Here is a 24,546-nt window from a genome sequence, read left to right as displayed (position 1 = left end):
ACTCAGAGTCCCATTCCCAGCCCTCCCTGGTTCTGGAAACATTTACAACAGGCTTTCTGTTGAGCCACTAAGCGTTTAAAATCGAACCTTGTCCCCATTTCACAACTTAGATGTTTCAGCTGCAAGTCTGTGTGTATATGTGTTTGCCTACTATGTTGTCTGGCACCATGTTATGTACTTTACACATATATATCTTAGCATTTACTTTCTAAGCCTCAACTAATTTTTCAATAAGTAATTAGGCTTCTTCTGAGAAAAGAAAATGAGAGCTAAGAGACGGTAAACCAGTTTATCATATATCTGAGTTCTGTTGGCAGTGGGGCTGAGACCCAGAGCCGCCTCCCTCCAAATCCTGGATTTCACACCATAGCATGCTGCCTCCCCAGCTCCTGCCCACTCTAGAGATTGCCTTCTCTCAGGACCCAGCAGGTTTGGGGAACACCCTTACCGTGTAATGGAAGATCACCATGCGATTCAGCAGGGTACACAAGGCATAAAAGGCACCAGCATTCAGACCTGAAGGAGGCAGGGAGAAACACAGCATGAGGGGCGTTCTCCTGCGGGGCCATTGCTGACTTCTGCTCCCAGAGGTGAGTGGTCAGAAACGTTCACCTCCTTGCAGTGAGAGTGGTGCCCTCAGAGAAGAAGAAATGCTCCAAAACAAACAAAAGTAAACACTTTCATCTCTTCTTAACCACCCAGCATTGTTGTCTCATCCCTTTAGCTCTGTCCTGGAAACCCAGGTTCCAGAAAGTACATATTACTCCCAGTCAGAACTGTTTACATCCCTCTTGAAGGTTGGCCTGACCTAAAGATTCAGTGAAACTACTGGGCACTTTTCCACCTCCTCCTGATGACCTATGCCCCCTCCAGAATGCTCCAGACCTCTGACCCCTGACAATATTCCCTCTGTAGGTAGATTGTCACCTCTTTCCAATATCCCTCTTTCAACTCTCTACTCAGATTCCATATCATCCAAAATCCTATATTTGAAATCAGAAAGGACCCTAAAGAACATCTAGTTGACTCTCCTGATTCATTGATTCATCCATCAAGTAAATGGAGCACCTAGAATATATTTTTGGAGAAGGCAATAGCACCCCACTCCAGTACTGTTACCTGGAAAATCCCATGGACAGAGGAGCCTGGTGTGCTGCAGTCCATGGGGTCACTAAGAGTCGGACATGACTGAGCGACTTGACTTTCTCTTTTCACTTTCATGCACTGGAGAAGGAAATGGCAACCCACTCCAGTGTTCTTTCCTGGAGAATCCCAGGGACAGGGGAGCCTAGTGGGCTGCCGTCTGTGGGGTCGCACAGAGTCAGACACGACTGAAGTGACTTAGCAGCAGAATATATTTTAGTAATTGGTGTCATTAGAGAATGAGGCCATTTGTCCAAAACCATATAGTGACTTTGTAACTAAGATGAGACTAAGACTGATCCAAGGAAAAGGGCCTCCTACCATCCCTTCATAATAATGATTATGATGGTGGTGAGGTTCACATGACTACCACTGGCACACTTGGCATTGGGTCCACTTAGAAAGATGTAAGACAGGACATGGTGCCCAGGCAGGGCAGCCTCAGGAATGGATGGTGATGGCTGATGGTGATGGTGATAGTGGTGGTGATTGTGGGGGTGATGGTGGTGATGGTGGTGGTGGTGATAGTGATGGTGGGGCTGGTGGTGATGGTGGTGGGGGTGGTGGTGATGTAGAGGGTGGGGGTGGTGATGGGGGTGATGGTGATGATGGTGGTGGTGATGGTGATAGTGGGGGTGGTGGTGATGGTGGTGGGGGTGGTAGTGATGCTGGGGGTGGGGGTGGTGGTGATGCTGGGGGTGATGGTGGTAGTGGTGGTGTAGGGGTGGTGGTGGTGGTGATGGTGGTAATGGTCATAGTGGTGGTGATGGCACTGGGGGTGGTGATTGTGGGGGTGATGGTTGTGATGGTGGTAGTGGTGATGGTGGGGGTGGTGGTGATGGTGGTGGTGGGGGTGGTGGTGGTAATGGTCGTAGTGGTGGTGATGGCGCTGGGGGTGGTGATTGTGGGGGTGATGGTTGTGATGGTGGTAGTGGTGATGGTGGGGGTGGTGGTGATGGTGGTGGTGATGTTGGGGGTGGTGGTGATGGTGATGGTGGGGGTGGTGGTGGTGGTGGGGGTGATCGTGATGGTGGTGATGGTTGGGGGGTGGGGGGGGGGTGGGGGTTGTGGGGGTGGTGGTGGGGGGGGTGGGGGTTGTGGGGGTGGTGGTGGGGGTGGTGGGGATGGTGGTGGGGGTGGTGGTGGGGGTGGTGGGGATGGTGGTGGGGGTGGTGGGGGTGATGGGCGGGTGGTGGTGGGGAGGGTGGGGGCTGCTGGTGAGGGTGCTGGTTTTGGTGGTGATGGTGGTGGGGGTGGTGGTGCTGGTGGTGCTGGTGGGGGTGGTGCTGGTGGGGGTAGGGGTGCTGGTGAGGGTGGGGGTGGTGGTGGTGATGGTGGGGGGGTGGGGGGGTGATGGTGGTGATTGTGGTGATGGTGGTGATGGTGGTGGGGGTGGTGGTGATGTTGGTGATGGTGGTGTTGATTGTGACGGTGGTGATAGTGGTGGTGGTGATGTTGGTGGTGGTGATGTTGGTGGTGGTGATGGTGGTGGTGGTGATAATGGTGGTGGTGGTGGTGGTGATGGTGGTGGTGTTGGTAGTGGTGGTGATGTTGGTGGTGGTGATGGTGGTGGTGGTGATAATGGTGGTGGTGGTGGTGGTGGTAGTGGTGGTGCTAGTGGTGGTGATGTTGGTGGTGGTGGTGACGGTGGTGGTGGTGGTGATCGTGGTGGTGGTTATAATGGTGGTGGTGGTGGTGGTGATGGTGGTGGTGTTGGTAGTGGTGGTGCTAGTGGTGGTGATGTTGGTGGTGGTGATGGTGGTGGTGGTGATAATGGTGGTGGTGGTGGTGGTGGTGCTAGTGGTGGTGATGTTGGTGGTGGTGGTGACGGTGGTGGTGGTGGTGATCGTGGTGGTGGTTATAATGGTGGTGGTGGTGGTGGTGATGGTGGTGGTGTTGGTAGTGGTGGTGCTAGTGGTGGTGATGTTGGTGGTGGTGATGGTGGTGGTGGTGATAATGGTGGTGGTGGTGGTGGTGGTGCTAGTGGTGGTGATGTTGGTGGTGGTGGTGACGGTGGTGGTGGTGGTGGTGGTGATCATGGTGGTGCTAGTGGTGGTGATGTTTGTGGTGATGCTGTTGGTTGTGATGGTGGTGGTGGTGGTGGTGATGGTGGTGATGGTGGTGGTGGTGGTGGTGGTGGTGATGGTGGTGATGGTGGTGGTGGTGGTGGTGGTGGTGATGGTGGTGATGGTGGTGGTGGTGATGGTGGTGGTGGTGGGGGGGGGTGGTGGTGCTGGTGATGGTGGGGGTGGGGGTGGTGGGGGTGATGGGGCTGATAGTGGTGGTGATACTGGTGGCTGTGGTCTTGATGCTGGTGGTGAGGGCAGTGGCACGTCCTTATATACTAGAAACTTTTCTAAACAACTTACATTCCTAATAACAACCCCAGAAAGTAGGTCATATTCTCTTCCAATTTTATAGATGTGAAAGGTACACTCAGATTTGAAAAACAATTATACAGAGGTCAGTCTGGAAGACTCACCAGGGGTCTTTTTAATTTCAGCTAAGTTTGAGGCTTGCATGACTGCCACTGGCACACCTGGCATTAGGTCCACTTAGAAGGACATAAGACAGGACACGGTACCCAGGGACGGCAGCCTCGGGCGCCCCTCTTCACTGGAGTTGGTCGACAGGACCCCAGGCCACAGAGCCACTCAGAAGCCATTCTCTTTCGCCCCCAAGCTGATGGCTCAGTGCAGGGAAACGTGGGCAAGGCCCCCACCCTGCCTCAACCCCTCCCAGAAGCCACTATTGTTTCTAACTCATGCACAGGCATAGTTACCAGGATCCCCATAAAGGACAGACCAGTGGAGAGAGTCTCTGTGCTCAGAGAAAGACAACGAAGGGCTTCCCAACAGGGGTGAGAAAATGGCCCAGGAGGGGGACCAAGCTGGTAGAGGAGTGGGACGTGGAGCTCATCTTCTCCCACTAAAACATTAGAAACACACCTGCAAGGGGACAAATCACACAGAACAGCTGCTGAACACTGACAGAAGCCCCCAGACTTCCATAAAGACAAGAAAACCTCCACAAAGAAGGAATCAGGGTGGGGCCTCTGCCCCAGGAGGGAGCTGTGAAGGGGGAAAGGTTCCTGCACCTGGGGAAGCCTCCTCTCCAGGAAGGGGATAAGACTGGATGGAGGAAGAGCTTCTGAGCCCAGGAGGAGGGCACAGCAACTGGTTTGTCAAAGGCAAAAAGGAGAATGACCCGCACAGAAGGCCAGCACTGTCTCCTGGCACCTCCCAGCCTGAGATACTCCTCCATCAGTCCGGGCAGGGACTGGATGATGAAGCTCAGGCCTCAGAGGTCAGACCTGGGGAAAGGACCAGGGTTGGCTGCATGAAAATAGCCTGAATAGGTGACTGCGGCAACAGAGAGTGTACTTAGAAGATGCTTGGGCCTGCCAGAGAGACAAGGTGCCATTATTGGGTGCACATGAGGAGAGGGGCAGGACCACCATAAGAGCTTCTTTCCCTGTGAGCATGCCCAGGAAACAGGGCACGACTTACAGGAGGTCCAAGGACAGCACAAGTCACCACTGTCCTGGTGGGCTCCAGGGGCAGGCACAGATTGCCACTAGGAGACCCATGAGTAGGCGCCAGGCCCTGTGCTCACTGTCCTGGGGGCATGCAAGGCCTGCTGTAACTGCACACCCCATATCACAGGGATAACAGCAGTACATTGAGGGAAGAGACAGCAAGCATCTAAACTAAAAGCAGCCTCTAGATTCCAAAAGAGAGGGCAGAGGAGAAGGACTTGAGCTCACCTCCTCTTGCAAAAATGCCAAACTTGGAAAAAGAATGAAGGCACAGACTGAGAAGTTACAAGAGATGCTCAACAAAGAGCTAGGAAATATAAAGAACAAACAGAGGTGAACAGTACTGTAACTGCTATAAAAAAAATACACTAGGAGGGATCGATAGCAGAATAACTGAGGCAGAGGAGCAAATAAATGAGGTGCGAGACTGAACGATGGAAGTCACCGCTGTGGGACAGAATAAAGAAAAAAGAATGAAAAGAAATGAGGGCAGTCTCAGAGACTTCTGGGACAACACCAAACATTCCAACACTTGCATTATAGGGGTCCAAAGGAGAAGAGAGGGCCTAAGAAAATATTTGAAGAGATTACAGTCAAAAAGTTTCCTAATATGAGAAAGTAAACACTCAAGTCCAGGAAGCAGAGAGAGTCCCATACAAGGTAAATCCAAGGAGAACATGCAGAGACACGTATTAATCAAACTGACAAAAATTAAAGACAAAGAAAAACTATTAAAAGCAACCAAGCAGAAGCAACAAATAACATACAATGGAACTCCCATAAACTTGTCATTGTTCAGTTGCTAAGTCATATCCAGCTCTTTGTGACCCCATGGACTACAGCATACCAGGCTTCCCTGTCCTACACTGTCTCCTGGAGTTTGCTCAGACTCATGTCCATTGAGTTGGTGATGCCATCTAACCTCTCATCCTCTGTTGCCCCTTCTCCCCTGCCCTCAATCTTTCCCATAAGGTTATCAGCTGATTTTTCAGCAGAAACTTTGCTGGCCAGAAGGGAATGGGATGATATATTTGAAGTAATGAAAAGGAATAACCTACAACTAAGAATACTCTACCTAGACAGGTCATTTGGATTTGACAGAGAAATCAAGCTTTACAGACAAGCAAAAGCTAAAAGAATTCAGCACCACCAAGCCAGTGTTATAACACATCCTAAAGGAATTCTCTAGGCAGGGAAAAAAAGAAAAGGCAACTAGAATCAAGAAAATTGCAAATGGGGAAGCTCACCAGTAAAGACTAACATCAGTTCAGTTCAGTTCAGTTCAGTCACTCAGTCGTGTCCGACTCTTTGCGACCCCATGAATCGCAGCATGCCAGGCCTCCCTGTCCATCACCAACTCCCGGAGTTCACTCAGACTCACGTCCATGGAGTCAGTGATGCCATCCAGCCATCTCATCCTCGGTCGTCCCCTTCTCCTCCTGCCCCCAATCCCTCCCAGCATCAGAGTCTTGTCCAATGAGTCAACTCTTTGCATGGGGTGGCCAAAGTACTGGAGTTTCAGCTTTAGCATCATTCCTTCCAAGGAAATCCCAGGGCTGATCTCCTTCAGAATGGACTGGTTGGATCTCCTTGCAGTCCAAGGGACTCTCAAGAGTCTTCTCCAACACCACCGTTCAAAAGCATCAATTCTTTGGCACTCAGCCTTCTTCACAGTCCAACTCTCACATCCATACATGAGCACAGGAAAAACCATAGTCTTGACTAGACGGACCTTAGTTGGCAAAGTAATGTCTCTGCTTTTGAATATACTATCGAGGTTGGTCATAACTTTTCTTCCAAGGAGCAAGCATCTTTTAATTTCATGGCTGCAGTCACCATCTGCCGTGATTTTGGAGCCCCCAAAAATAAAGTCTGACACTGTTTCCACTGTTTCCCCATCTATTTCCCAAAAAGTGATGGGACCGGATGCCATGATCTTCATTTTCTGAATGTTGAGCTTTAAGCCAACTTTTTCACTCTCTTCTTTCACTTTCATCAAGAGGCTTTTTAGTTCCTCTTCACTTTCTGCCATAAGGGTGGTGTCATCTGCATATCTGAAGTTATTGATATTTCTCCCGGCAATCTTGATTCCAGCTTGTGTTTCTTCCAGCCGAGTGTTTCTCATGATGTACTCTGCATAGAAGTTAAATAAGCAGGGTGACAATATACTGCCTTGACGCACTCCTTTTCCTATTTGAAACCAGTCTGTTGTTCCATGTCCAGTTTTAACTGTTGCTTCCTGACCTGCGTATAGGTTTCTCGAGAGACAGGTCAGGTGGTCTGATATTCCCATCTCTTGAAGAATTTTCCACAGTTTATTGTGATCCACACAGTCAAAGGCTTTGGCATAGTCAATAAAGCAGAAATAGATGTTTTTCTGGAACTCTCTTGCTTTTTCGATGATCCAGCGGATGTTGTCAATTTGATCTCTGGTTCCTCTGCCTTTCCTAAAACCAGCTTGAACATCAGGGAGTTCACCATTCACGTATTGCTGAAGCCTGGCTTGGAGAATTTTGAGCATGACTTTACTAGCATGTGAGATGAGTGCAATTGTGCGGTAGTTTGAGCATTCTTTGGCATTGCCTTTCTTTGGGATTGGAATGAAAACTGACCTTTTCCAGTCCTGTGGCCACTGCTGAGTTTTCCAAATTTGCTGGCATATTGAGTGCAACACTCACAGCATCATCTTTCAGGATTTGAAAGAGCTCAACTGGAATTCCATCACCTCCACTAGCTTTGTTCATAGTGATGCTTTCTAAGGCCCACTTGACTTCACATTCCAGGATGTCTGGCTCTAGATGAGTGATCACACCATCGTGATTATCTGGGTCATGAAGATCTTTTTTGTATAGTTCTTCTGTGTATTCTTGCCACCTCTTTTTAATATCTTCTGCTTCTGTTAGGTCCATACTATTTCTGTCCTTTATCACGCCCATCTTTGCATGAAATGTTCCCTTGGTGTCTCTAATTTTCTTGAAGAGATCTCTAGTCTTTCCCACTCTGTTCTTGTCCTCTATTTCTTTGCATTGATCACTGAAGAAGGCTTTTTTATCTCTTCTTGCTATTCTTTGGAACTCTGCATTCAGATGCTTATATCTTTCCTTTTCTCCTTTGTTTTTCGCCTCTCTTCTTTTCATAGCTATTTGACAGAATGTGGTCCGCTGGAGAAGGGAATGGCAAACCACTTCAGTATTCTTGCCTTGAAAACCCCATGAACAGTATGAAAAGACTAACATAAAGGTAGGAAATAATCCACACACACATGATATCAAAACCAGCAATCATGAGGAGCGAACAAATGCAGGATATTGGTAATGCACTTGAAATCAGAAGATCAGCAACTTAAAACAACCTTGTATATATATAGACTGCTATATCAAAAGCTATGAAAACCACAAACCAAAAACCTATAATAGATACACAAGAACAAAAACAGCAACCTAAACATATCACTGTAGATAGACACCCAATCACAAGAGAAGAGAATAAAAGAGGAAGGGAAGAAAAAAGGCTTTCTAAAGCAAATCCTAAACAATTAACAAAATGGGAATAAGAACATTCACATTGTTAATTACCTTAAATGTAAATATATTAAATGCTCCAACCAAAAGACATAGACTGACTGAATGGATACAAAAACAAGACCCATGTATATGCTGTCTATAAGAAACCCACTTCAGATCTAGGAACACACAGAGACCGAAAGGGACAGAATGAAATAAAAAATATTCCATGCAAATGGAAATCAAGAGAAAGCTAGAGCAATACTCATATAAGACAAAATAGACTTTAAAATAAAGAATATTATAAGATACAAAGGACACTACAAAATGATCAAGGGATATATAAAAATTATACATGTGTGTGTGTGTGTGTGTATATATATATATATATGCACTCAACATGGAAGCACCCAAATATATAAGGCAAATGCTAACAGCCATACAAGGAGAGATCAGCAGTAACACAATAATAGTAGGGACTTATAAGCTGGCTCTTTGAAAAGATAAGCAATATTGATAAATCTTTAGCTAGATTCATCACAAAAAAAGGGAAAGAACACAAAATCATAAATTAAAAATAAAAGAGAAGTTTGAACTGACACCACACAAATACAAAGTTTCATAAGGAGACTAGTATAAAAAACTATATGCCAATAAATGGACAACCTTGAAGAAATGGACAAATTCTTAGACACAACCTTCTAAAACTGCACCAGGAAGAAGTAGAAAATATGAACAGACCAATTGCAAGCACTGAAAATTAAAACAGTGACTTAAAAACTCCCAACAGGGACTTCCCTGGTGGTCCAGTGCTTAAAATCTGCCTTCCAATGTAAGAGGGATGTGGGTTTGATCCCTGGGCAGAGAACTAAAATCCCACATGCTGGGTGGCCAAACAAATAAACAAAAAACATAAAAACAACAACGCAGTACACCCAGTTAGACTTGAATTTCAGGAAAATAATTTTTTATTGTAAAAATGCCCCAAATCCAGATACATCAGGTCTCCTCTTTCACATTTCTAGCTGAAGTACATGCCTGGACACATCTGCTTCTTACCATACCTGATGTTGTCTTGCATTCAGGTAAAAAAAGGAGCCAAGTTAGCAGATGAAGGATTGGTTGGGGAATGATTCACGTAATAAGACTCATGTAAACACCCATCCCTACCTTCATTCAGTCACCCATTTAACAACTGTCGGGTTGGAGTACCTACTCCAGGCTATAATTTCTCCTACTGCTGAGGAAATATATAGGTAAATAGACATAAATCCCTACTCTCAGGGAGTTCCTAGTTTGTGGGAAAACAGGCCTGGAAATGACTTTTCCTGTCTGACTCTTTGTGACCCCATGGACTGTATAGCCCACCAGGCTCCTCCATCCATGGAATTTTCCAGGCAAGAGTACTGGAGTGGATTGCCATTTCCTTCTCCAAAGATGTACTAAGGATAGCACAATAAACGGTCACCTAATACTGCTTCACAGCAGACATACTGGGATGAAACTTGGTGGGTCAGTAGGCATGTTGCCAGGTGACTTGACAGGGGAAGGAATGGTTTCCTAGGTAAACTTAAAGGAACAGGGAGGACTGCGGCACAGCTGGATCTTCTGCTTAACCCTAAACGATGACTACATATACCTTCGGGATCTGGAAACAGTGAGATACACAGAAACCTCAGGTCTCTTGTCTCACATGCTCAGCTCCAGTACACCCCAGACACATGTGTATCATACCATAGGTGATGACTAGCAGCACAAAGCTGAAGTTTTTGAAGAGTTGGATGATGGAACTTAAGTACGAAGCATCAGTAGACGCCAAGGTATAGCTCAGGCACTGGGCCCTGCTGGGGGGATGTTTAGGCTTCTCTTTGAACACTGAAAGGAAAGAAACAGAGATCATTGCAAGTCCCCTGGTCCTACTCCTGCAGAGCTGCTCCTATTGCAGAGACCTCGAGTCCCTCCCTAGTTTCTCAGAGTGTGAATCAGCATCTGCCTCCTGAGAAATCAGAGGACTAACACACGCTCCTGCAGGACTGGGGCTCTGATAGGAAGGACTGGGGAGGGACAGTGGGGAAACCATTTTCCTTATGTTCTAGTTTCAGTACAGCTGGTACAGTCCATTTCACTGCACTGACTGCTGTTCAGTTCTCTGGGGGCCAGAACAGTTTAACCAGCTGTCTGCTTAAATTGGTCCCCTAGATGAGGCACCATCTTTACCCCCAGACTCCATAAGAACACTAGTGAAAGGTCGGGAGACTGTCTCCATTTAGAGGAAGGTCTGGAAATGAGGTTTAATCTCTTGAAGATCAAATGATTCCCCCGCTCAAACAACCCTCCAGCCCAGACTACAGGGCCCTGCTTCTTCCTTCTCTGGAAATAGTCTCGAACAACTTACCACCTTTGGGAACCTCTCATCCATTATCTGGCCTGTTCACCTCCCTTTCTATTATGTGTATGTGCTGTGCTCAGTTGTGTCTGACTCTTCGCAGTCCCCTGGACTACAGCCCACCAGGCTTCTCTGTCCATGGGGATTCTCCAGGCAAAACTACTGGAGTGGGTAGCCTATCCCTTCTCCAGGGGATCTTCCCAGCCCAGGAACTGAACCAGGGTTTCCTGCATTGCAGGCAGATTCTTGACCAGCTGAGCTAACAAACTGGTCCCAAGTTTTCTATTAGTGGAAAGAAATCAAGGAAAGAAGTGTTTTGTTTTTTAATATCTGTAATGGCAGGGTTTGCTCAGGGACTTGCCAACTGCAAACCACAATTCAGACAAGATTTTTCAGTTCTTTTTACTCAACTACTATGTGTGACTAATAGTAAAATGTCACACTGTAGAAATATCCTAACTTCAGATCTCAACTGCAAAGGCCCTCATTTGCTACAAACACAAGGATTTACAACTAGGTACATTACAGTTTGAAACTTCAGTTCTGGCTGAGATTGTTCTCAGCCACAGCTTCACAGCTTCCTACCTTTCCAGGAACAACAAGGAACTCCATCCAAGAGATCCTGTGAGCTTTGAAAAGCCATCAGGCAGCCCCTCCTCAGCCTGGACCCGGGGAGGGAATGACAGTGAGAACAGCTGGATGAGGTCCCTGACCATAAAACTGTTTGACTCTGGAGGTGAGGCCGGTGGGAAGGAAGGAAAACTTCGTGTGTGGTGGAATTTTCAGATATTAAGAGACAGCTGGTTAATCTTTAAAGACAAATGACTCACTGAAAATGAACACTTCTGCACTCTTTCTGAATTTATCACAGCCTGTGTGATATCACTCAGATGATAAAAGAGGATATAAATCATATTAACCAAATATCTCAATGTTTAGATATATATTCATATAAAATTAATAGTAGTTATTTGAGGTTTCTGGTTGGGATTAGCTGGTACAATGGTGATCCTTTTCTTTATGCTTTTTTTGTATTTTCTAGATTTTTCCATAATAAGCCTATCTTATATACCTTTTAAAAAAGTATTTTAAAAATGTGGTCCCCAGGTATTTTCAGGTGAATGTATGAGAGGACTAGTGTTTGTAGGTCAATTCTGTTTTGTTCCAGAACTTTAGGGTATGGAGTTAAACAATTTAGGCTTGAATCCAATCTCTGCCACTTACTATCTGATCTTGAATAGAGATCACTCTCCTCAAGTATCAGTTTCCTCTTAGTTAAGTGCACTGATAGTGGTACCCCCTCTATAGGGCACTTGAAGAGTCAGTGAGATCAGGCACACTCAGCACAGGGCCTGTGACATCATAAATGCTCACAGGGTTTCACCAAGGAAATCGGCAGGCTGCCCATTAATTCTAATGAGGTCACACTAGGAAACTGGTGAGTTACAGCTAAACTTTACTGAGCAGCTAACAGAGTACATAGGGCCAGCTAGCACTGTATGAGCAGCAACTACTCGGGCTATAAGGCTTGAAGACCATTAGAAGCCCAGCCTCCAGTTTCTGTAGATACATTTTATAGAATACATGATACCTAGAATGGTGTTCTAGGGTCATGTTCATAAGGAGGTCCTCACCCAAGTCAGCAGGACCTCCCTCCATCCCCACCAACCCCTTAAATCTGCTAATGACCTTACCGATGATGACAAGGATGAAAAGCAGAGTGGCCACACCTGCTGTTATGTAGAACATGATGCTGATGTGGTAGGCAAGCTCATCAGGGTTGTAGATGTTGGGTACTGAGACAGCAGGGACCAAGAACCCAAGGGCATTTCCAAGCTATAGAAGATAGAGAGAATCAATAGTAGTATAAGTGTCCAAGAGGTGACAGTACACACTTAACACACTCCTAATAAGAATCATAATCCCCAACTTCCGTTCTTTCTTAGAACACCAACAGGGATTGTTTTCCCTCTTAAGACACCGCAGAGATCTTTCTTTTGCTTCACAATTCAACTCACGTACATTTATGACAGCCCTCAGTATCAATCCTATTGAAAAAATTATAGTTGGAGTTCTCAATGCAAGCTGGCCCTTCTCTAGCTGCAAACTACTGAACAATGTTCCTATACTCCCATCTCTAAGGTAGAATGAAATCATGCCATTTTCAGCAACACTGATGGACCTAGAGATTCTCATACTGAGTGAAATAAGTTAGACAGAGAAAAACAAATATCATTATGATATCTCTTAAATGTGGAATGCTCAAAATCCTTCAAGCTAGGCTCAGCAGTACAAGAACCAAGAACTTCCAGATGTACAAGCTGGGTTTCGAAGAGGCAGAGGATTCAGACATCACATTGTCAACATTCATTGGATCAGGCAGAAAACATGGGAGTTTCAGAAAAAAACATCTTTTGCTTCATTGACTATATGAAAACCTTTGACTGTGTGAATCGCAACAAACTGTGGAAAATTCTTAAACAGATAGGAGTACCAGACCACTTTACCTGTCTCCTGAGAATTCTGTATCTGGGTCAAGAATCCAACAGTTAGGTCATTACAGAGAACAACTGACTGGCTCAAAATTGGGAAAGTAGTATGACAAAGCAGTATCCCTGCTTATTTAACTTATACGCAGAGTTGCTGTTGTTTAGTTGCTAAGTCTTGTCCAACTCTTTGCAACACCCTGGACTGTAGCCTGTCAGTCTCTTCTCTCCATGGGATTCTCCAGGCAAGAATACTGGAGTGGGTTGCCATTTCCTTCTCCAGGGGAACTTTACATCCCATGGATCGAACCCATGTCTCCTGCATTGCAGGCAGATTCTTTACTACTGAGTCACCTGGGAAACCCATATGCAGATTTCATCATGTGAAATGCTGAGCTGGATGAATCACAAGCTGGAATCAAGAATGCTGGGAGAAATAGCAACAACCTCAGATATGCAGATGATGCCATTCTAATGGCAGAAAGTGAAGAGGAACTACTAAAAATCTCTTAATGATGGTGAAAGAGGAGAATGAAAAAGCTGGCTTGATACTCAACATTCAAAAAACTAAGATGCCCACTTTCACCACTACTATTCAACATAGTTTTGGAAGTTTTGGCCATAGCAATCAGAGCAGAAAAAGAAATAAAAGGAATCCAAATTGGAAAAGAAGAAGTAAAACTCTCACTGTTTGCAGATGACATGATCCTCTACATAAAAAACCCTAAAGACTCCACCAGAAAATTACTAGAGCTAATCAATGAATATAGTAAAGTTGCAGGATATAAAATCAACACACAGAAATCCCTTGCATTTCTATACACCAATAATGAGAAAATAGAAAGAGAAATTAAGGAAACAATTCCATTCACCATTGCAACAAAAAGAAATAAAATACTAGGAATATATCTACCTAAAGAAACTAAAGACCTATATATAGAAAACTATAAAATGCTGGTGAAAGAAATCAAAGAGGACACTAATAGATGGAGAAATATACCATGTTCATGGATCGGAAGAATCAGTATAGTGAAAATGAGTATACTACCCAAAGCAATCTATAAATTCAATGCAATCCCTATCAAGCTACCAACGGTATTTTTCACAGAGCTAAAACAAATAATTTCACAATTTGTATGGAAATACAAAAAACCTCGAATAGCCAAAGCAATCTTGAGAAAGAAGAATGGAACTGGAGGAATCAACCTGCCTGACTTCAGGCTCTACTACAAAGCAAAGTCATCAAGACAGTATGGTACTGGCACAAAGACAGAAATATAGATCAATGGAACAAAATAGAAAGCTCAGAGATAAATCCATGCACCTATGGACACCCTGTCTTTGACAAAGGAGGCAAGAATATACAATGGCTAAAGACAATCTCTTTAACAAGTGGTGCTGGGAAAACTGGTCAACCACTTGTAAAAGAATGAAACTAGAACACTTTCCAACACCATACACAAAAATAAACTCAAAATGGATTAAAGATCTAAATGTAAGACCAGAAACTATAAAACTCCTAGAGGAGAACATAGGCAAAACACTCTCCAACATACATCACAGCAGGATCCTCTATGATCCACCTCCCAGAATACTGGAAATAAAAGCAAAAATAAACAAATGGGACCTAATTAAAATTAAAAGCTTCTGCACAACAAAGGAAACTATAAGCAAGGTGAAAAGACAGCCTTCAGAATGAGAGAAAATAATAGCAAATGAAGCAACTGACAAACAACTAACCTCAAAAATATACAAGCAACTCCTGCAGCTGAATTCCAGAAAAATAAATGACCCAATCAAAAAATGGGCCAAAGAACTAAATAGACATTTCTCCAAAGAAGACACACAGATGGCTAACAAACTGCTCAACATCACTCATTATCAGAGAAATACAAATCAAAACCACAATGAGGTACCAATTCACACCAGTCAGAATGGCTGTGATCCAAAAGTCTACAAGCAATAAATGCTGGAGAGGGTGTGGAGAAAAGGGAACCCTCTTACACTGTTGGTGGGAATGCAAACTAGTACAGCCACTATGGAGAACAGTGTGGAGATTCCTTAAAAAACTGGAAATAGAACTGCCTTATGACCCAGCAATCCCACCGCTGGGCATACACACTGAGGAAATGAGAATTGAAACAGACACATGTACCCCAATGTTCATCACAGCATTGTTTATAATAGCCAGCACATGGAAGCAACCTAGATGTCCATCAGCAGATGAATGGATAAGAAAGCTGTGGTATATATACACAATGGAGTATTACTCAGCCATTAAAAAGAATACATTTGAATCAGTTCTAATGAGGTGGATGAAACTGGAGCCAATTATACAGAGTGAAGTAAGCTAGAAAGAAAAACACCAATATAGTATAGTAACGTGTATATATGGAATTTAGAATGATGGTAACAATAACCCTGTATGTGAGACAGCAAAAGAGACACAGATGTATAGAACAGTCTTTTGGACTCTGTGGGAGAGGGAGAGGGTGGGATGATTTGGGGGAATGGCATGGAAACATGTATAATATCATATATAAAATGAATTGCCAGTCCAGGTTCGATACAGGATCCTTGGGGCTGGATGCCCCGGAGGGATGTTATGGGGAGGGAGGTGGGAGGGGGGTTCAGGATGGGGAACATGTGTACGCCCGTGGCGAATTCATGTTGATGTGTGGCAGAACCAATACAATATTGTAAAGTAATTAGCCTCCAATTAAAATAAATAAATTAAAAAAAAAACCCCTAAGATCATTTCATCTGGTCTCATCAATTCATGACAAACAGAAGGGGAAAAAGTAGAAGCAGTGACAGATTTTCTTTTTCTTGGGCTCCAAAACCACTGCATACTCTGATTGCAGCCATGAAATTAAAAGATGCTTGCTCCTTGAAAAAAAAAAAGCTCTGACAAACCTAGATGGTGTATTAAAAAGCAGAGACATCATTTTACCAACAAAGATCCATATTTTCAAACTGTGTTTTTTACAGTAGTCATGTACAGATGTGAGATTTGGACCAGAAAGAAGGCTGAGCACCAAAGAATTGATGTTTTCAAATTGTGGTGTTGAAGAAAACTCTTAAGAGTCCCTTGGACAGCAAGGAGATTAAACCAGTCAATCCTAAAGGAAATCAGTCCTGAATATTCATTGAAAGGACAATGCTGAAGCCAAAGATCCAATACTTTGACCACCTGACTGGAAGAACCAACTCATTAAAAAGATCCTGATGCTGGGAAAGATAGAAGGCAAAAGCAGAAGACGGTGGCAGAGGATGAGATGGTTCGATAGCATCACCATCTCAACGGACATGAATTTGAGCAAACTTTGGGAGATAATGGAGATCAGAGGAGGCTGGCATGCTGCAGTCCATGAGGTCACAAAGAGTCAGACATGACTTAGAGGCTAAACAACAACAATATGTGGAATCTACAAAAAGGGTAAAAATTAACTTATTTACAAAACAGAAAGAGAGTTACAGGTGTAGAAAACAAATTTATGATCACCAGGACATAAGGAAGGGGTGTGGAGGGATAAATTGAGAGATTGTGATTAACATATATATACCATTATATATAAAATAGATTGCTAATAAGGACCTACAATAACACTAAGAGATGGGAATACTAGACCACCTGACTTGCCTCTTGAGAAACCTGTATGCAGGTCAGGAAGCAACAGTTAGAACTGAACATAGAACAATAGACTGGTTCCAAATAGGAAAAGGAGTACGTCAAGGCTGTATATTGTTACCCTGCTTGTTTAACTAATATTGCAGAGTACATCATGAGAAACGCTGGGCTGGAGGAAGCACAAGCTGGAATTAAGATTACTGGGAGAAATATCAATCACCTCAGATATGCAGATGAAACCACCCTTGTGGTAGAAAGTGAAGAAGAACTAAAAAGCCTCTTGAGGAGAGTGAAAGAGGAGAGTGAAAAAGTTGGCTTAAAGCTCAACCAACATTCAGAAAATGAAGATCATGGCATCTGGTCCCATCACATCATAGCAAATAGATGGGGAAACAGTGGCTGACTTTATTTTGGGGGGCTCCAAAATCACTGCAGATGGCGATTGCAGCCATGAAATTAAAAGAAAGATGCTTACTCCTTGGAAGGAACGTTATGACCAATGTAGACAGCATATTAGAAAGCAGAGACATTACTTTGTTAACAAAGGTCTGTGTAGTCAAGGCTATGGTTTTTCTAGTAGTCATGTATGGATGTGAGAGTTGGATTACAAAGAAAGCTGAGCACAGAAGAATTGTTGCTTTTGAACTGTGGTATTGGAGAAGACTCTTGAGAGTCCCTAGGACTGCAAGAAGATCCAATCAGTCCATCTTAAAGGAGATCATTCCTGGGTGTCCACTGGAAGGACTGATGTTGACGCTGAAACTCCAATACTTTGGCCACCTGATGCAAAGAGCTGACTCATTTGAAAAGACCCTGATGCTGGCAAAGATTGAGGGTGGGAGGAGAAGGGGATGACAGAGGATGAGATGGTTGGATGGCATCACCGACTTGATGGACTTGAGTTTGGGTAAACTCTGGGAGTTGGTGATGGACAGGGAGGCCTGGTGTGCTGCGGTTCATGGGGTCACAAAGAGTCGGATACAACTGAGCGACTGAACTGAACTGAACTCATAACACTTACTATATAAAACTTTACTCAATACTCTATAATGGCTTATTTGGAAAATAATTTTTAAAGGGTAGATATATGTATATCAATAATGGATTCACTTTGCTGTACACCTGGGGCTAACACAACATTGCAAATCAACTATACTCTTATAAAAAAAATATTTTTAAGTACCATTAGGTAAAACATAAATTTGGTGTGCTCTGCTGTGTCAGGTTTGCAGAAAGGAATGGGGTGTTGGAAGACACAGGATCGGGGAGAGGGGAGGGCAAGGGTGAGCAAACCTCCATCAAGTTTTCTATTATTTTGAATGTGGCTTTTTCCTGGTTGGGCATATGTTGGGTTGCTGACTTTGAAAAACTCCCATAAGAAAGCTATTTTAGCCACTTTCTAGTTTATTTCTTCTATCTGTGGGAGGGACAAGGGTGTGGAGCTTCCTGGTCCACAATCTACTAAGGGACAGGCTGGGTGGGAAGGTCAAGGAAACTGAAGATGTAGACTTGATTCCATAAAATTGTCAGGCCCTCAGGACTGCCTGCCAAGGCAAGATGGCCAAGACAGGAGTCAGGCCAGGCTACCAGAGCCTCCTCCCCTGCAGTGCACTGAGCTGCAGGTCAAAGAAACAGGATTAGAAGCTTCTGCTGTGTTTTCACCTCACAGGCCTGCAGGGCCTCTACCACCCTGCCCCGCACTCCCCAGGGTTCCAGGATATTTTCAGAACCTCAAGTGAATCAGAATTATAAGCCCCACCCAAGCCCACCCTCCCGTCTTACTCTGGAGAGTGACTGAGATCCCAGCTCCTCCACCTGGGAACTGGACCCACCTACAGCAGCAAAGACAGGCCAGCCCTTACAGGAAGCCGGCTCCAGGCAGGAAGGCGCCTCCCCAGGGCACTGGGCTCCTCTCTCCTGGTGAGTTCACGTCTGATCACAAACCTCGCCTGGGAAGCCAGGTGGAAACACAGGCGCCTGGCCTCTTCCCTAGAGGATCTGATTCGGAAGTCCAGGTGAGGGCCCAGGCATCTGTAGTCTGTCCTGGACCCACAGGTGAGGTAAATGGGCACCATTTGAGGGAGCACTGGTCTAGTTTCCTTCCTGGAGTGGCCAGCCTCTGAGCTCACCCACCTGCCTGTATCTTTGGTGAGCGCTTTGCATGAAGGAGAAACCAGAACCGGCATTCAGTTCCTCTTTACCTTCCCTAGAAGTCTCATCCTAGAAGTCTTATATAACCCACAATTTCAAACATTAAAAAAACAGTAATTATAGTAAGTTTTTGAGTTTTATCAGCACATGAAAAAAGAGTTTGTAAGCTAGACTCAAAAGACAAATATTACTTGATTTTAGTTATATGCATTATCTAGAACAGACAAATTCATAGAAAGTAGAAGAGCTTACTAGAGGCAGGAGGAGGGGGAAAGGACAGGTTGTTATTTAACTGGTACAGAGTTGTTGGGGATGAAGAAAAACAGTTTTGGGTACATATATTGGTAATTCTTATACAACCTTGTGAAACTAATGCCATTGAATTGTGTACATGTATGACTGGGTAAAATTATAAATATGTCTATTTCAACACAATTTAAAAAATCAGGTTCATAACATGCCCACCTTTCTGGCCCATAAACTCACAGAGATGCAAAGAATTTAAGATTCTCCTTTCAGAATGAAGGGAAAAAAAAGGCTTTCCAGGACTTTTGTGGTTTGTAGGCCTTGCAAATCAGAGCAACAGTCCTACTCCATCCCCTTGCACTCAACTCTAACCTCCAGGGAAGGAGGTGGGCCCCAAGCTCTGCTCCCGTTGTCCTGGCCTCAGCTGTGTATAAGGAAGGTGAGAGCAACAGCGGGGCCACCGGGGCCCCGACTGCTTTCCACGGGAAATGGGAGATACTGCGCTTGAGGAAAGCTGGTTGGATGGGCAAAAAACATCTGCCAAATTCTAAGACACAGAATAGTCTGACATGCAGGGGCTGCTCCCCAAGAAAGAACAGCAGCACAGAATTCACAGGCTCAAGCTGGTGAAGTAAGTTGAGGAATGAGATCATAAAGACAGCAACAGCAGGCTTTCTGCCTGCAGAGGAGATACCATGGGTGACAGGAAAGGCCCATCCTTCTGTCTCCCCACTTTTCTCACACAGTCACTCAGCCACACTTAGTCAGACTCATCCACACTTCACCTAGGGTCGCAAACACTGTTGCAGTCAGCAAACACAGCTTTCACACAGTGAGGCTGTTCGGTACAATGAACACTCAGTCCCCAGTGAACACCCACTCCTCCACCCACCTGATTGCCGAGGACAGCTATGGAGCAGGCTGTTGATACCTCATCATCTCCGAACCAGACGGAAGCAATGGGGGAGGGCATACCCAGGATGAAGACCTGGGCCACGGAGCAGATGACCTGGCCCAGCATGGTGACTGGGAAGAGATGTGGCTGCAGGCTGCCGAGCTTCACCCAGGCCCCCAGGCAGTTGAGAGCGGAGCCAGTGAGGGCGATGGTTCGCAGGCTGAACTTTTCCGAGAGCCAGGCCACTGGCAGGAGCAGAGGGATGTAGGTCACCATGTAGCACATGGACAGCCAGTCGATGGCAAAGGAACTGACCCCGTAGAAGTTCATGAAGATGTTATTGATGGCGGCGTACTGGATCCACTGGAAGGCGTTGCACATCGAGTAGCAGCTGAACACCAGGACCACCGCCCACCGGCGCCTGCTCACCTTGATCATGAACTCTTTGTCCGAGACTCTAAACAGGGTGTAGCCACGGGCTTCTGCCTCGAGTCGGGACATCTGAGAAGGGGTGCCATCATGCTCCTGTTGGTTGGGATCTTCATCCTCCATGACTCCAACCTCTACCGGAGCCCTGAGCATGTGCTAGGGACTCCAGCAGTCTTAAGAGACAGTGCTTTGACTGGTTGTCTGAAGCCCTCAGGCCACTTACCCACCTGTCCCAGAGTCCCAGAATAAAGGGAGGCCTGAGCCGACTGAAGAGCCTAGAGTGGGGCTCCCTGGGCTCCCCTTCCAGTTACTGCTCCCACTCGGCCTTTATGTCCTCTGTCCCTGACTGCTATGCCCTCGGCTAGTGGAAAATGTCTCAAGCCAGTCCTGGCAACCTTCCAAGGCTTTCTGGCCAGTTCAGCCCATCAAAAACAGTTATCTGCTTGCACAAGAATTTGGCAGGACGCTGATAGCTCTGGGGCAGGCATTGGGGCCTGGCTCCACCTCACTCCCCCACCCTAATTCCCAACCCTTTTTGCTAGACTTTCAGTATAAAGAGAAATTTATAGATTTCCCAGGCTGGTTGTGCTCTTGGGATAAAGTGAGTTATAGAAAACTTGTCTCCTATTTGCTTTCCCCCCAGACCTGGTCTTTTGTTAGGGAACTCAGAGTTGCAGCTAATTGGCAGGGTTCTTCTCTTCTTTTGGATTCGCATTGGCCTTCTACACGCGGGGACCTGAGTGGGAAGGCAGAGGGGAGTTCTGAGATGCTGAAGACCCAGTGTCAGTTGAGTGAACTGCCTAGCCCAGCACACACTGTTAAGTGGGCTCTGCAGCCAGGTAGCCCTAGACTGCCCCCTGCTGGTCTGCAGCCCATCCCAGGAGGTAAACCCTCAAGCCAAAGCCTGGAACACTCATTTATTTCAGCCCTGAGGAGAGATTAGAGGCCAGATCCTCCCTGGTTTCAAACACCAGCCCAGCTGCCCCTAGGTGTGTTCTGTAAATTAAGATTCTCCACATCTCCGTGTCTCAGTTTTTTGGAAAATCTGTGAAGCAGGGATGATGAGATAATGGTACCTACCTCACAGTATTGTTTGGAGGCTTGAGTGGGTTAAGATTTGAAAGCACTTGGAAAATTCCTGGCAGGTAGTAAGCATTCCAGGAGTGTCAGGTATCCTAACAATTAAAAACACACAAATGTTTCTATTGTGCTAAATCTGTGTTCTATATTCGCTCATGTAAGCATCACAAGAATTCTGTGATGGAAGTGCTATCACTAGTGTGCATTTTTTAGATTCGAAACCTGAGACACGAAGAAGGGAAGTAACTTCTCACTTGAGGTCTCAGCTGATGTAAGGAGGCATAATTCTCCTGCAAGTGTGTATCCGTTCATGATACATACCAGCTATTCAGGCACAGTCTGGGGAGAGCCGTGTTGGCATCCCCTTGGGTTTATTACAAAGGCAGAAGCCCAGCTTCACCCCAACCTCCTGAATCAGCGCTGCATTTTAAAAGACCTCTAGGTGGTTCATTTGCTTGCATATTAAAGTTCAAGTGCCACTGGGTGCTGGGCTTTCTTGTTGTGTTCTTTAACTTTCACAGCAAAGGAAGAATTTAAGGTTCTGCGGATGTGGTTCTAGACTTGTTCTGCACATTAAAATCACATGGGGAACTCCACATTCCCAAAGCCTCTGCCGCATTCCAGAGCAGGTCTCTGAGAGTGGATCCAGCTGGCATGTTTAAAGTTGCAGCCAGGTTTGAGCACCCTTGTGGTTTGAGAGCCGCTGGTTTCCAGGAGCGGGAACACTGCTTGAAGGCATCCAATTTTTCGGTAGAAATCATGAAGTCCTGGAGTATAGTAGAGTGTCTGAAGAGGGAACTCATACCCATCTAAGGACTTCTACATTAATTTCCCATCCTCTGTCTCAAAATTCCTAAGTTTTCCCCATCTTCTCCAGGGAGCATGGAACTTCCACTCTCGGGAAGCTCTCTGAGAGGCTTCACTGTTTCTTTCCCTAGGTTATCATGGTTCTCTCCTAAAACTCTGCAGATACATTCTTAACTTCATTTTATGGATCTGGAAACTGAGACCCAGAGAGTCAGAGGGTGTTGTCAGAGCCCCACAGCTGACTGGCATCAGAACAAGCAGACCACTTTCCTGGGTCCCTTTCCACGAGTCTCTCCCATGTGCTTCTCTGGGGCAATGCTTGAGTTTAGTGACAATGCCCAAGTATCTAACCTGGGATTCAAGTGGTATTTGGGGTTGCCTTGCGTGTGGAGGGAGTCAGGTCTACTGTGAGCCTTGGACTTAGTGTACTCAGGGTGTTCTACATTATGGGCTTTGGGATTCTGGGCAGGTTATTTTACCTCTTTAGTCTTCAGTTTATGAATGTGTGAAATGAAGATTAAACTACATGTGTCATAGGGTTGCTGTGAGAATTGTTAATAATTAAGATAATGTGTCAATTGTTTTCAAAAACAATATTCTGACAGCCACCAAGTACTGTAGTACTGTCTCTTGGCTGATTCCCACCAGGGAGAGGAAAGGTATACAAACGTGGGGTGGATTTTACACTGAGAGAAATATTTTGTATTCAGGGAAGAAACATTCATTGAGCAGCTTACTACATGTTCTATTCATCAGTATATTCTGTCTATAGACATCAATTGGTATACACTGAAGCTGAAGGAGAAGTACATTTTAGTGTCTGCTTTCTTAAAGTCACCCTCTGACTCTCTGGTTCCTGGTTCTATTCCAATTGACTCCCCGAGGGAGCTAGAGAGAACCCCTGATTTTGAGTTCAAGTCTTCCTGGTTTTGCGCAGAAAGGTTAGAAAGTCTGCCCCTTGGAGGCCAACACTACCACTGGCATTAGGAGCTGATCCTGAAGTCCAAAGGTAGTGGTTTTTTTTGTTTTTTTCCTTAGTTTTCCTTTGGTTACACATCAAAGGCAAAGATGAGCTGGCCTTAACGGTCAAAACAGATAGAGATGAGACAGGAAGACACCATTTGGCTGGGGATATTGAGGGAGGTAGGCCGTCCTCAATCCTCCACCCCAAAAAACACATGTCGGGGTGGGCAGTGCCTCAGTTTTCTCTCTCCCACCTCCCACAGCACCAAACAAAGGCCTCCAACCCCAAGGGCTGCTCCCCACCACAGCCTGGGCTTTACATGCAGTGGTTTCCAGCAGTCCCAAGGTCAGGGGGTGTGGCACCCTTTTGGATTGCTTACCACCACCTCCACGGGGGCTGAAAAGTGACAGCATGGAGGATGTGAAGGGCATGGGCAGCTAAGTAGCTAACGAATCAGGTTGAGGCCCTCGGTGAATCCCCCTTAAAAAGTACTGACACGTGGAATTTGTATACATGTTGCCCTTACGCATCCTGCATGTCATTTCCACGTGCAATACTGCACTCGCGACACCCTGTCTGCCTCAGCTTCCGCGCTTCCCGGGTATTCCAGCTGGAAGCTCTGCTGCATGTCTCTGTTCAGCCGGGGACCCTGAGTGAGGGAAGCCCCACTGCATGTGCCTGTCTCAGTATCTGTGAGTAGAGTGGGCTGAATTTCTTGTCACTACGGAATTTTGAAAACTGGAATGGAGAGCTGATCAGTTTACACAGAGAGAAAACAGGTTCTTAAAACATTCTCAAGAAAACAGGTGCAGAGTGTCATCAGGCTGTCGTCAAGCCTGGAACCTGGAGGTCAGTAGAACAATGTTTTCTGAAGGAGAACCATTTCCTGCCTAGAATCCTACACGGAGACCACCAAAGGGGAAAAAAGTACTAGAAAAGAATCAAACACTCTCACACATGTAAAGTTTTTTAAAGGCACTTCCTTCTCCTCTCAAGCAGATGCTAAAGGATGTGCTTCACCAAAATGAGGGAGGAAACCGAGAGGGAGTAAGATGTAAGATCGAAGAAGCCAGGACGCCAACCCCAGGAAAGGAAAGGGGACTCACCAAGACGACAGCAAAGGAACATCCAAGGGGACAGCTATGGGCCAGGCCGAGAAACCGCCTGTTCAGACTGAAGCCGATCAAAGACTCCAGGAAAGATTGGTCAAGATGACCCTGAGAAGACTGTGTTTTAGAAAATTGAAAGAAGTTACAGACTGGGAGAGAATTAGGGATGGGACTCATG

The 24,546-nt window shown here is 45.5% G+C and overlaps 1 protein-coding gene across 1 annotated transcript in view; it reads right to left on the bottom strand.

The window, feature by feature from the left end:
• LOC128054653 (feline leukemia virus subgroup C receptor-related protein 2-like) overlaps positions 1–20,531 on the bottom strand; it is a 30,593-nt gene extending 10,062 nt beyond the window's left edge. Inside the window, exons 1-4 of the mRNA XM_052647298.1 lie at positions 19,977–20,531; positions 12,265–12,406; positions 9,919–10,059; positions 449–516 (exon numbers count right to left, since the gene is read on the bottom strand). Of these exons, the coding sequence (XP_052503258.1) occupies positions 449–516; positions 9,919–10,059; positions 12,265–12,406; positions 19,977–20,531 (906 nt within the window). The remainder of the gene's footprint in view (positions 1–448; positions 517–9,918; positions 10,060–12,264; positions 12,407–19,976) is intronic.
• Positions 20,532–24,546: the final 4,015 nt, after the last annotated feature.

Source organism: Budorcas taxicolor, chromosome 10 (assembly GCF_023091745.1).
Source record: "Budorcas taxicolor isolate Tak-1 chromosome 10, Takin1.1, whole genome shotgun sequence".
Classification (NCBI taxonomy): domain Eukaryota; kingdom Metazoa; phylum Chordata; class Mammalia; order Artiodactyla; family Bovidae; genus Budorcas; species Budorcas taxicolor.
Note: the sequence above shows the minus strand (reverse complement) of the source record. Positions and strands in the feature narration are given on the sequence as shown.